Genomic DNA, 13,734 nt, shown 5'->3' with positions numbered 1-13,734 from the left:
TTATAATTCATTAGGGGGTGAAGTCTTTTATTTTGTCCTTATGTACAGATGTCACGCAAAAAAATTGTTAAATTGCCTTTTATAGCAGTCAAAATGGATATTTTCATTGATATATGGTACCCAGAATTTTCCTGACTACAATACTTCCTTTACTTCGTACAAAGAAGTAAAAACCAGTTCTCAAATTTGTGTTTAGACTGTATGAGACAAGCATCTATTATTCATTCTCAACCAAAATTTTCTAAAATGTGAGTTTTACTCATCAAGTTACTTTTAGTGAGTGTAGAGAAGTTACAGCTCTAGCTATCTAACAAGAGCATCATCACATTCGCAGAAGTTAAGCAGCAGTGCTGCAATATTTACAGAACAAAGTCTATCCCTAATTCAGTGGCATTTTGGTTACCAAGTGTAAGGGTTTAATTCAGTGTGAAGTGTTAAATTTTTATTTAAGTATTTTTGATTTTAATCTGTGACTGAATTTAATATTTTACATAGCATTATTTCTTAGTGATGCATTGTATGTTGTCAACATTTTAAAATTGAATGTTTTTAATGTAAAATGAATACTTTTCATTAAAATGTTCCAATACTCTCTGATTATCCATACCTCCACCAAAACGTCATGAATTCATTGGTGCTATTTTTCGGCCAAACTATTGTATGAAAGGCAACAGTAATTTTCGAAATCTTAAGAATTTTATGCAAGAGCAATCTATCAATAAAATAAAAAAAGCATGAAATGTCAGTAATAAAACATTTTCCTTTTTTGAGAAATCCTTTTTTGTACTGTTGTTCTTCCCATGTACTCAGCAATTTGTTTTCACTTAAAAAAAAATCAGAAATTCGACATCTGTACAATTTCAGCATTCTGCCCAAGCTAAAATAGATGAGTATTGTAGACAGACTAAAATAGACATGTCTGGGTTGTCACATAAATGCTTTTGCCAACATTGTAGCTTGCCATATAACTATTTTAGCAACATATTGCTTTGCCTCATAAATATTTTATCATGATTTTTTGGTGGGGTTGCAGGTAATCAGAAAGTACCTGTTGTTCTTATGAAGGATCTAAAGTAATTTTCTTTGGAGGCTTTATAAATTATTTTAAAGTTGCACTTAAAATATTTGCTTACAAGTGCAAGTTATATTGAATTGTAGACCAACCAATTTGAAATACTGTTTTTACAACTTTCAAAATAAAATGACACATGAAGAAGTGAGGTAGTCTGTTTTTGGAAAGACTGTATTATCACAAAGTTTTTATTTTCTGCATTTAAAATAAAGTTTAAGAAATAGAAATAATCACAATTACTCGTAAATATTCATTTTACTCATCAAGCCAGAGCCTTGATGCCCTTAAAAGCAATAAATGCCATTTTAATTTTAAATCACATGATTTTTTTTAATATAAACAACAAGTAAATCTTATTTTTACCTAAAAGTTTTATTTAAAGTTAAAATAATAAGTGTAGGAACATAGTAAGGAATTATGAAGCTGAGGATTCAGAAGTAAGCTTTTCCTTTCCCTCCACCGAATGGGAGAATGTAATTGCATGCCCAGAGGAGACATGAATTATATTCTTCCATTTGGTGGAGGGAGAGGAAAAGCTTACATTATCCCATTCTTATATTATTTTACATATGAAAAATTTTTCCAACGTAAATTGCAAAGCTTGAATATTGTATGCTTTGCCATAATCAAATTACCCAATTATTTGTTGCTAAGTGTTGAACTTAATTTTGTGTAATTGTCATTAAGATGTGTTTATTCATACTTATTGCTTCTCTTATATTAATATTATATCAATTTAGCCAAATTACAATGTTTGGGTGTACATTCCAATGCGAGCTCATGAAGACGAAGCCAGAATTTTTATAAATACAGTGTCTGATGATAAAATAGAGTCAGATGATTTTGAAGTAAGCAATAGTTCTGCAACAACAGCTGACACTTGGGAATGGTAAATCTAAACATAATTTGATTTTTAATATTTACACCCGTATTAAAAAATAAGCAACACATCCTAAAAGAAAATGTGAAAAAGGGAATTAAAACATACAATTTACATATAAAGTAGAGGTTGCATTGCTGAATGCAAATAAACGACCAAATTTATCTTAAAATACTATCCTGCAGTCACACCATATGCCTTAAAAAGGGTCATATTGGACCTATGCTTCAGTCCACAAGTAGTGACAGTTTATGTAATCAGAGATAGCCAAAGCAGAAAGCACAAGCTGTACACACTATTTGCACAATAAAGTGCATTGGAGGGCTATTAGGGATGTTGCAAGCTGGTGCAAGACAATTCACCATTAAGAGAGAACTAAATGTGCATTTTAGTGCCATCAACAGGCTGTGGAATTCATACCAAAGAGATTAAAACCCCTGTAGAAGATGTGGGTCTAGATGCCGGAGGATTACCACAAAAGCAGATGATCACTTGTTGCTATATGCAAGACACCATAGATCCCTAACTGCACGACAGCTAGCATTGCATCTTCTGCTACTGTAGGATGGCCATTATCCAACCAAAAAAACTAAACATGGCTAAAATATATGGACTGGTTTGTGTAGCTGCCATCTACTATAAATAAAGAAGGTTCAGAGTAATCTATAAATCCTTTTTCATTAAATTTTTCTGTGCATGCAGAAGGAAATTTTTAAGTTTGTCCAGACTGGACACACTGTGCCGCAAAGGGATAACCTGGTATACCAACGAACTGCTCCATTGACCTCTACGTGATTCCTTGTAGTTCCATCACAATCGTCCAATATTGTAATGAAATTCTACACTTGTGTGCCCTTTTATCACTGTAGTAGATAGTGATGCAATATTTATGAATGATAATGCCTGCCTTCATTGAGTTCAAGTGGTGTGGTGTTATCTGGAGAGTGAAACCATTCCACATCTGTAATGCATATATTTTTGTATGTCTTTATTTTATTGTTTGCTGTGTCTAGTAATGCCACACCAACCTCTTGGATTAATATCGCGCATGTCGATTAAATAGTTTTTGTTTTATTTCGTATTTTGCTTTTGTTGCTTATTTTTTGAGCAGGAGTGTATATATTTCAGTTTGATATATTCTTAATAATTAATTATTTCTTTTTCATTGAAAAATTTTAATACGTGCTTTGAAATATTGTAAGAGTTTCTGTTATTTCTAAACATTGGAGGAAGGGGACGCTAATATGAGTACACGTTTATATTTCTGTGTAATATTATAGTTGTCATTTTTTTCACATCATAATAAATCTTGTAGTGGTCAAGAAAAAACTCTGTGTCTTTATGGTTTAATGCAGGGGTCGACAACCTTGTAGTTAGGTGTGCCTAACCAGTTTAATAATATGATTCAAGATGCCACACAATAGGAAACATTTGAAACAATTCAATTCCCGCCGCAATGCATGCAGAGTTAGAGAATAGAGGTCAAGAATGCTGCAGTGGCAAACAAGATGGGAAACAGCTTTAACTTGAAAAAGAACCTTCAGAATGGTTCCAAAAGTATCAACAAATTTGCCGGGCAAAAATGAATTGTATAATGTGGTTCCTCGCTGGACATGGTCCTTTTCTAACCTATCTTCATCGTTTTCAAATTAGTGGAACAGATCTATCTGACTGCATCAAGTTGAGAAATCCAGAACATTATGCCTTTGAATGTCCAGAAGCTAAAGAATTCTACCTCAATAAGGCAGCTGATGCAAATTGGTCAGCCTGGTTCAGTACTTATAATGAGCAAATAAATACTAGAATCTGTAAATTATACAATAACTGCGATAAACGTCAGTGATGCAACAATTGTAGGCACATGACTTGGCTCATTATAGATATTACTAGTTGACTACTAAACTGTAGCAAATTTATTCGAGGGTGCTGTTTGCTTATAATATATTATTTAATGAAGCTCTTTCCCTTCCTCTTTCATAATTTTTCTTTCCCCCTTTTTCATTTTTTAATACAAATATATATATGTATATGTATACTTCCTTGAAACATTAAATGTTGTAATATGCTAAACGAACAGCATAGCTTTAAAAACTATTGTGAATAATGTAAAAGCTTAAAGAAGCACAGATTTGTGTAGCATGTAATGTTGTATATAACATAGCTGTGTGTAATCTGCAGTGCTAGAAATTATCAATGCGAATAATGAATTTAATAGTCTAACGAAGCATGTACTTGTGCACCATGTAATATTTTATGTGATTTAACAGTATCTGCAATGCTTGAATCAGAAAATGTGTGTCTGCCAGTAGGCTTTTTATTCATTGGAATGACATTAATCCGTTAGGCACCATAGCCTTAGGCCGGATGTCATCTCGATAATAAGTAACGAGAAGTTACATATTAAATATGCATCATTTAAAAGTATTTCTTAACATAAAAATAAATATCATTATCATATAAGTAAATGTGTAAGTAATATAAATATATAAGTAAATAAATATAATGATAAGTATTCTTTCAATATAGTTAAGTAAAAGATTAAAGTTTTAATACGAATTTTGTCATTGGACCATTCTACTTAATATCAGGGGGTTATAATTTGTGACTTTCATAGACATACTTAGATTTGCCTTCGGCAGCTGCAGAATGAGCAGTTACGAAACTATATGGGTACTGTTCTGTTGTCGTAACCCGATTCAGAAATGTATGTACAGATTTATGTGTTCATGTATGCATGTATATCTGTAAGCACGAATACACATACATTCATACATTTCTGAATTGGGTCCTGATAGCAGAACAGTACCAACTGTATTTTGGTTGCTTTAGGTTAGCTTCCAATAGTGTGACAAAAAAATGTAAGTTGTTTCTTACATCCAGTAACAGCTTTTTTTATAACTTCACGTTTCTCATGTGAATTCTGAAATATGGGCTTATGTTTAGTTTAAAATTGTCTTTGTACACTTGACATGTGACATATTAAGCTTTCGCAACATGACACACATACAGCATAATCCTTTTTTGTACAAATCTATATTCTTTTGTCCAAGCGTCTTGAAAACCGCAAACATCAAGATTTCTTTTTTTATAAGCCATGTGATTAAATATAGGTATTTTTCACAATAATTAAATAAAGTATAAGTTTTCACAGTAAAACTGAGAATGTGTCATAAAGCAACCTATTATAGTGCATAACTTGCAGATTAGTGTAGAGTGCCACTGAGAATTGTACTGTGTGCCATAGTTGCCGACGAATGGTTTAGTGGGCATGCTAATATATTTCCTATAAATATTATTTCAAATAAACCTAACAAAATCATGAATCACTTCATTTGCAGTATATCATATATGATATGCTTCAGTTTCCCTCTGTAGGTCCATTATCTGAAATATAAAAGGAGTGAAATGTTATTGGCAGCCCATTTTAATGATACATTAAAGTAGAAGTTTTATTTAAAATTTTAAAAGCAAATAATTAAAGTTAGAATATTATGAAATTTTATTGAACAGATGCTCTTGAGTGTTAACCTTATTGTTATTAGTTACTTTTTTACTTCATAAATGTAAGATGTTTTTCATTGCATTACTCAGTGTTTATGTACTGAAATATAAATGTATTATTCAGGGTTTAGAAATATTTAACAAGAACTTTAAATTTTAAAAGATAAATTTGCACTCAATATATAATATGCATTGATCTTTTGATTTTTTAATGTGTTAAGTATAATCATATATTGAACGTCTTATTTTTAATTTTGCGAATTGGGACTCTATTTGCCCAAAAATAGAGTAGAGAAAGGAAATGTAAAAAGGCAGATGTTTTGATGAACACCCCCCCTTTTTTTAAAATTTGTCTGTTAACCAGTATCTAACTATACACTGCCAACAGTCTTTTAATAGTGAAACAGGCTTTTTGATTTTCAGCAGGCATTGTTGGAGAGTGACATTCAAAATTGCATCATATTGTTATTTTCATTAGCTGTCTTTTCTTCTGTATAAGTTCTAATAAATAAGAAAGCAAGTGACTTCTTTCAAACCAGTTCCTAGTTCTTAATGTCAATTCCAGTTTTGCTTGTCAGCAATTTTTGTTCTTATATTTGGATATTACAGCTATCACCTACAGTTTTACTGCATGAGAACTGGAACATTTCCCCCCCCCCCCTAGAAAATATCACACGCTGAGAATAATGCATTGCATCTCCTTCATTTCTCGGAAAATCTGAAAATGATGCAGAATGTTGTAAAAATTAATTGCGAGACCATTAAATGTCATCCCTGTATTCTCTTGGAAGTATTAAATTTTAAAACATGAGTTCTGGAGGTTAATGTATTCTTAAGTAGAAATAATATTTTTCACTTTATATATATTTTCCACTTATTTCCTTCTAATTCTTCATAAGCTCTTGGTGGCTTTATTTTTGCTATTGTTTGCTTCCCATTGTTGGTTATGAAAGAAATTTTAAGAGCTAAAAGACAAAATAGAGCATTTATCATCAAACTGAAAATAAAATATAATGAAAGGGAATTATTTGCGCAAACATGTATTAGAGAATTGCTTATTTTGTATTTTTGTTGTAAAAGAAGATATTTTTCACTAGCTTTTCATTTGATTTTTCTTTCTGTATTTGTTATGTTTTGCTGATTTGTAAATACTGAAAAATGTGTAATGTTCTTTGGAATTTATTGTTTTGAAAATTTTATTGTTTTATCAAAGATATTCATGTATCTCATTTAAGAATATTTTCCCACCATTTCACAGTCATTGTGTACAACAACTGTAGTATTAACCACATATCTTTTTTTGAATGAGATGATCCCACTTTTTCTACAGTGCTCAATCTAGTCCATCATTTTAATTAAAATTTCTTTTGCCTGTGTTTTTATAAATACTTTTAATTTATTAAAAATATACTTAAATGCTGATCATTTTAACTCTAAATTTATTGTCAATTAAATCAATCATTCTTGTGAAGAAGTATTTATCAGTTTCAATAAAAAAAGACGAAATTGCATTCTGGAATCATTTGTATCTCTTTGATATTGTATTTGTTCTGTATTAATTTTTTTCTTGCGCATTTGATGATTTGCAAGCAGATGCAGATTCAAAAAGCATTCAGATTTATCAAATTGGGTAAATTATATATTGACGTGCATGTTGGTTTTTAATTGCGTAATGTCCACACTTCTATAGTTCATGGAGGCATGTATCTCATAGATAAAAAAAGCTCAAAATTTGTTATATTAAGTCATTTAAAAGTGTATCATATAAGGATGAAGATATACAGTATTTCTCCTGTGCATGAATATGAAAATTTCTGTGTGGGTTCTCAGTAATCTGTTAGCTATCATTATTGACAACCATTTGCTCATTGAGCAAGACTTGGATTCCCTCACTAAGGGTTTCTGTGGGCTTTTTGGTAGAGTATGAATCTTGTGCTGATTTGTGAATCTAGTAAATGTTTTAAATGTGTTCTCCTTAAAAAAAAAGTGCTGCAAAAATCAGAAAAGATGAAAATCTGTTGATGCGTCAAAACTATAAGTTAGGTGAAGCAACATTTCAAATTTTAATTGGCAGATCTTTACCTGAATCACAAAGTGTGAAGTTTGGCATTATTTGAAGAAGGATAATACTTTTTCTCTTGGCTTGGTAATTCCATTTCACTGCTTCAACCAGCTGGTCTAATTTTGAGAATAAATGATCATCTACAGTCAAGGACCATCCAGTATACAATGCCTTTCTAGTCCTTCCAGACTTATAAAAGATACCTTTTTGTATTGAGTTTTGGTTGAATTCTTCCTGCTAAAATGATCGATCATGGTGTTCAGGGATTTTATACAGAACCTACTTCTTATCAGAAGTGAATTTTTCCCCTAATAGCTCATTATCAGGTTTCTATGTCAAGGTATCATCTGTATCAACTATGTACACTGTGGGGGGGGAGAAAAAGGACAGTTCTATATCTCCCATTCTATTGTGCCAGTTGAGGAAATTCAAACACGACTTAGTATATATATTAGATTTATATATAGCTTTGTTCTAACATAGTTACTTTTAAACAAAATTAGACATTTTCTGAAATAACATACGCATTTTTTTGCATATTTCGATTCTACGACTCAAATTATGCCTAGATATTAAATTTTGTAATTTTTGGTGAGAAATTTATAGAAAACTTAAAAAGTTTATCTTGGCAAATTTTTTTCAGTTGCCACCAAGAATAATTCACTTGGCAAACTTCTTAATTTATAGCAATCTTTCCTTTTTCTTCATTGTCCACGAGCAGAAAAATAGTCAGTGTTCATATTTTGAAATAATTTTAACAAAGTGCGTAAACCATATTTACATTATTATCACTTATAATAAGTACGTCAAATTTCAAAACTTGCCAAAATGTAAATTCATGTATATCTTAGGACGTTTTGAACCGAAAACTAATTTTTTGCAAGTATGCTTAGAAACATATCTACTTCAAGATGATGGTAAAAATTTTATAGATTATAATTCAAAATTTTTTTGAAAAATATATGAAAATTATTTCAAAATACAGATTTTAAAAATAAATCGTAAAAAATAGGCAAAATTTATTTGGAATGAACCTAAATTTCGAAATATGAAATAAAGAATAAAATAAATTTAATAAGAAAGAGATATTAATAAATATATATCAAATTCAATTAACATTGAAAATCTAAAGTTTTGAGAGCTATTTTTTTAAAACTACAGGTGTGATGTTTACAGAACTTGGCAGTTTGGCATAATTTGAGTCGTAGAATCGAAATATCGAAAAAAAAAATGGCATGTCATTTCAGAAAAAGTCCGATTTTGTTCAAAATACCTGTATTTGAACAATGCTGTATATAAATCTAATACATATCCTAAGTCACATTTTTGAGACATGGAAAACGCAAGTTGAATGTTGTCAGTCAGCCCACTATAACGGAAGATATATAACTGTCCCCCCCTTTGTTTTTGGCACAGTGTACCTTCTTTTTCACCCCAGGAAAGATTAACCTTAGAATGAAAGTGCTTTCAGTGATATGTTAGTTGTCATAGATAGTCTGTTTGCTATAGTTGAGGATAATTGCCTTAATATGTTGCAGTTTGTTTTGGATCGTTTTCGTTACCAATGATCTTAATTTCCTTATCAACCAAACAATGGCTGATTATTTTTCTGCAAATCTTACAGACTTCTGCATCATTTTGGAATCATTTAAGTAATTTCTTTCACTGATTTGTGTTACCATAATTCTTCTAAATCTCATAACAAGGGACTCTTGTACTGGGGCCTTGATCAAATTTTATAAGACTGTCTATGGTTTTACCTATTCTCTGGGCATTATGGAGCAATTAACCCTTTTGTGCATAAATTTCTCCTGACAGGTATAAATCACTCCAGGCATAGGGTTAGTACATTGCTAATTTCTATTTTGGAGCCTTCTTTGTTTAACATGTGAATGGTTATAGGAAATGCGTATCATTTTTGGCAATTTGTGGATAAATATTTGATCAGATAGTACTTTATATGTTATATAGATATTTATGTATATATAAATGAAAGATATATGTTAAATGGAGATACATGTTAAATTTTAGTAATAGGGGGCATTCATTATATGAAATATCAGTACTTGAATTGACAATGAAATGTTTCTCATGGCTGTTTAAAACGAAGTATTTGAAAAGTTTGTTAATTTTAATTAATTTTATTATGCTCAGTTTGTTCTTTGCTGCATTTTATTTGCGGGAATCATGGAATATAGACGTTCAACTGTAGTAATAGTTGGTATTTTAAAATTCTAAATTTACTGTGATATATTTTATATTTTGTATTTTGTAACACATGTAATTTCATATTTAGGTGGAACACTTTTAGGACAACTTGCAATACAGATAAAAAAGTAGGTTTAGTTTTAGAAATGAGTGCTGACTTGCCCAGTTATTGTGAGATTCAAAGGTGGCTTGGTGAACCCATTCGATGCATCTTCATAAAAACTACTCTATTTGCAACAAATAAAAAAGGTTTTCCAGTTCTTCCTCGAGCTCATCAGAATCTTCTAAAGAAGATGTTTAAAGTTAGTCACTTTGAAAAGTTTTTTTTTTAATATTTTTATTCATAGTTTTTAGCATTTTAATTATATTAGCCTGAATAAAATATGCTTCCCATTTGAAAGCATAGTCATCATATAAAATAATCCTAACCCTAAAAAAGGTATGTTAAGATATTTTAACATTTGGAGCACATTTAGGGTGTAGTTATTTATACAATTTAATTATCTTGCGTGTAAAATATCTTCAGATACCTAGTTCACTGTGTAAGGCCTCACATGTAAGCATATTGTAAAATACCTTCAAAAATGCAAGATCATTTTATGTATTCCGAGCGATACATTATGTGCTTGTTTGATTTCATTGTGTTTTAATATCTGATATGTTTGTAATATATGTAGCATAGGGAGGATTCAGGGATGTGCAGAGAAATTGTTTTGAAGGAAATTAAAGTAAGATATTAAGAGGGAAACATTCAGTTTTGAAAGCTCATAGCCCAAAACTAATAGCAGTTAAGTAAAATTTTATAAAATTTCAGACATAATATGGAATTTTAAATCAATAAAGAATTTTTAAGTTGTTAGATGCAGTGTAAAAAAAAAAAAAAAAAAAAAAAAAAAAGGTCGGCACCTAATAAATTTTAATTTATATAATAATATAAATTTTAATACATAATACTAGCTGATAAAGATAATTGGAGTGTTCATACAAAGCAACAAGTTCAATCAAAGCAAATTTTGTTGATTAAACATTTACAGATTGTATATGGTCTTACTCATCTAATATTTAACTGTCTTATTGCTGAGAATATCAAAAGAGGGGAAAGACGAAACTCCAAGAACTAAGACAGGAATGAAAATAATTTTCTGCTGTCATTCTGTATATTGTAGTTCAATGATTAATGTGAAGTGTCAGTTAAAAGTACATTGTACAAGGTAGCTAAATGATTATTGTGAATTAATTAAAGCATTAATGAACTGCTAACAAATATATATTTTATTCATATCTTTTTCTCTTGCTGACCCATTAGCAGATATATTTATGAATTCTTAATGAGTTTCACAAATGCAAAATAAAAAAATGCATGAATTTTTAAATTGGATGGAAATGCATGTTTAATTTATATGCTAGATTTGTATATTGTTTATATTACTCTTTTTTTTCACTACTTCTTATTGTTTATAATGATAGTAAAAATTGCTAATAAAAATAGCAAAACAGAATAAGTTAAATGACTAGGAAATATAAATTAATAAATGAGAAGACAAAGCTTTTACTTGAAATCTTCATGCTGAATTCTTTATACTCTCTGTGAAAGAGCTTATAAAGAAGTGCGTGCTGAAAATCCAAGTTATGTATTTCAGGAGCTGTAAGGCAGAATAAGTATTCCAAAAAAGTACAGTGCATGATCATTTGAAGAAAATCGGGTGTGCAAGCTGCTACAATGGATGGGTACGAGCAGAATAAGTTTGCTCGTGCTTTGGAATGTGATTCTTTGCTGAAAAAAAGTGAAGAAGCTCCTTTCTTTGAAATAGCTCGTTACGGGAGAAGTGGATACTATAAAATAATGTTGCAAAAAAAAAGATCATAGGATAAATCAAAAGAACCTCCTTTGAGAGGTAAGTCCCCAAAAAGTGGGACTACAAAGGAAGTGTATGTTATGAACTGTTGTCACCAAATCAGACAATAATTTAAAAAAAGAGTACTCTTTTAAATTTTTATTAGAAATTTTAGTTGTAATAATTGCAAATAGAAATTGAAGCAAAGTGCCCAGAACTGACTATTTCTCAAGGAGTTGTTTTCCATCATGACTCTGCTTTACCCCACATTTCGATGAAGATCAGACAAAAACTTATTGAATATGGATGAGATGTTTAGTGTCATCTTCCACATTCACTAGACCAGTGGCTCTTAGCCTTCTTTGCCTTTGCATCCCTTTCATCATTGCTAGAATATCATTTCCCCCCCCCCCCCCCCCCACATCCCTTTCCAAAACTCCGGGGTGGGTATTTAAATTTAGATAATTTTTTAATGATACAGCAGTAAGCAGGTGGAGTCAGGGTGATCACATTTCCTCTTGAAACTCTGAAAACCCCCTGGTTGAAAACTCTTGCCTAGACCTTGCATTCTGAATTTCGTCTTTTTTAAGTCACTTCAAAATTCTCTGAATTGCCTGCAGTTGACTTCTTTGGAGACTGCAGATTTATAACTGAAAAAAAAGAACCTAGAACTTTTTTCAGAAGAAACTTTTTAAAAAAACAATTTCCCACCTGCCTGAAAAATTGCAAAAAGTCATAGAATAAAATGGCACTTTTGTGATTCAGTGAAAATGTATTTTTCTGCTGCTGCTTCATTTAGCAATGATTGGCAGTGATTATAATTTAAAATGTCACAAACCAACCTCTGTTTAAAGATTTGATGACATAGACTGTACAATACATTTGTTTAACCAGTCTTAGAAGAATGCATCTTGAAGTAATAAAAATGATTTTTTTTCAAAATATTATTTATTTCAAATTATTTTTGTAAAAAAAAATTGCAAATGGAACAATACCAGAGTGAAATGTAACAATGAATATAAATACATAAAAAAATTATGCTATGAATTCAAATGTTGTTTTGAGTACATTCTTGCATAAAAAATTTACGCTCATAAATTTTAATACATAATACTAGCTGATAAAGATAATGGGAGTGTTCATACAAAGCAACAAGTTCAATCAAAGCAAATTTTCCACTGTATGTTAACTAACAAAGTACTTTATGCAGTTAGAAAAAGTATAAATATGTATGTATGGCCAGGAAAGCTGTTGTTAGTAATAAATAATAATAAAATTTTAATAACCATGAAGCAAATTGCTTATGGGCTATATGCAGCCTGCTGATCTCCTGATGCTGACTACATATTTAGAATATAATAAGCCAGATTTAAAAAAAGCCTTTTCGCCCCCCCCCTTACTTCTTATCTGCAGCAATTTCACAGATTTTTTATTCTTGCAGTGAACTTTCTATTTCCTTCCAAAATTTATTTTATAAAGCAGAAACATGATTAATTAGATAAGGACTATTTATTAAAATTTTTTTTAAATACCTAAAAAATTATTAATAATACTTTACATTAGAAAATCTGATACTTTTCCGTTTTGCCGGCGCAAACGATAAAGTCGCCAATAATGTTACAACTGATGCCAAACAGAATATCTTCGCAGGTAACCTTTTGCACCTCATTTTCAAAACAAATCGCAGCCATTTTTTTATCAGATTGATTGTTTCTTTCAATACTGGCATACAATTACATAGAATATTTACAAAGATAATTAAATTTTATGCCACCATTTGCGGTAATTAAGTCAATTAGGATGCAATCGCACCGCTCACCCGAAGGCTAAAATATAGAAAAGGCAAAATCAAGAGTTAAATTCATCAATTCTAATGAGAATGCACTAGCGAAGTAAAGCACTGCGGTTTTACATAATTTCGAAGTAAACTATTCGTACGAATTGAAATAATTCTTGCATTTAAACTTGTATTCCAAGTTAAGATTTAACATTAATGTAAATAATTACTGAGAGAATTATAATTTTGTAGCATAGTTTATGTGAAATGAGATCATTTGGGTTTGTGATACGAACCGTCGAATCAGGATGTTGAACCATGATAGCATAGTAAATTCTTAAATTAATGTCTTTTTACAAATTTATTGTCTTTATTTATACACTTTTTACAAAATTTTAA

At 30.5% G+C, this 13,734-nt stretch overlaps 1 protein-coding gene across 2 annotated transcripts in view; it reads left to right on the top strand.

Annotated features, from left to right (window-relative positions):
- Positions 1-13,734, top strand: part of csul (protein arginine N-methyltransferase 5) — a 128,784-nt gene that overhangs the window by 68,031 nt on the left and 47,019 nt on the right. For both annotated transcript variants that reach the window (XM_085813494.1, XM_085813495.1), the window contains 2 exons: positions 1,813-1,961; positions 9,812-10,025. In XM_085813494.1, coding sequence (XP_085669620.1) covers positions 1,813-1,961; positions 9,812-10,025 — 363 coding nt within the window. The remainder of the gene's footprint in view (positions 1-1,812; positions 1,962-9,811; positions 10,026-13,734) is intronic.

The sequence above is a fragment of the Stegodyphus dumicola genome, chromosome 3, assembly GCF_044657685.1.
Source record: "Stegodyphus dumicola isolate Sdum_Otavi_A_Nest chromosome 3, ASM4465768v1".
Classification (NCBI taxonomy): Eukaryota; Metazoa; Arthropoda; class Arachnida; order Araneae; family Eresidae; genus Stegodyphus; species Stegodyphus dumicola.
Note: the sequence above shows the minus strand (reverse complement) of the source record. Positions and strands in the feature narration are given on the sequence as shown.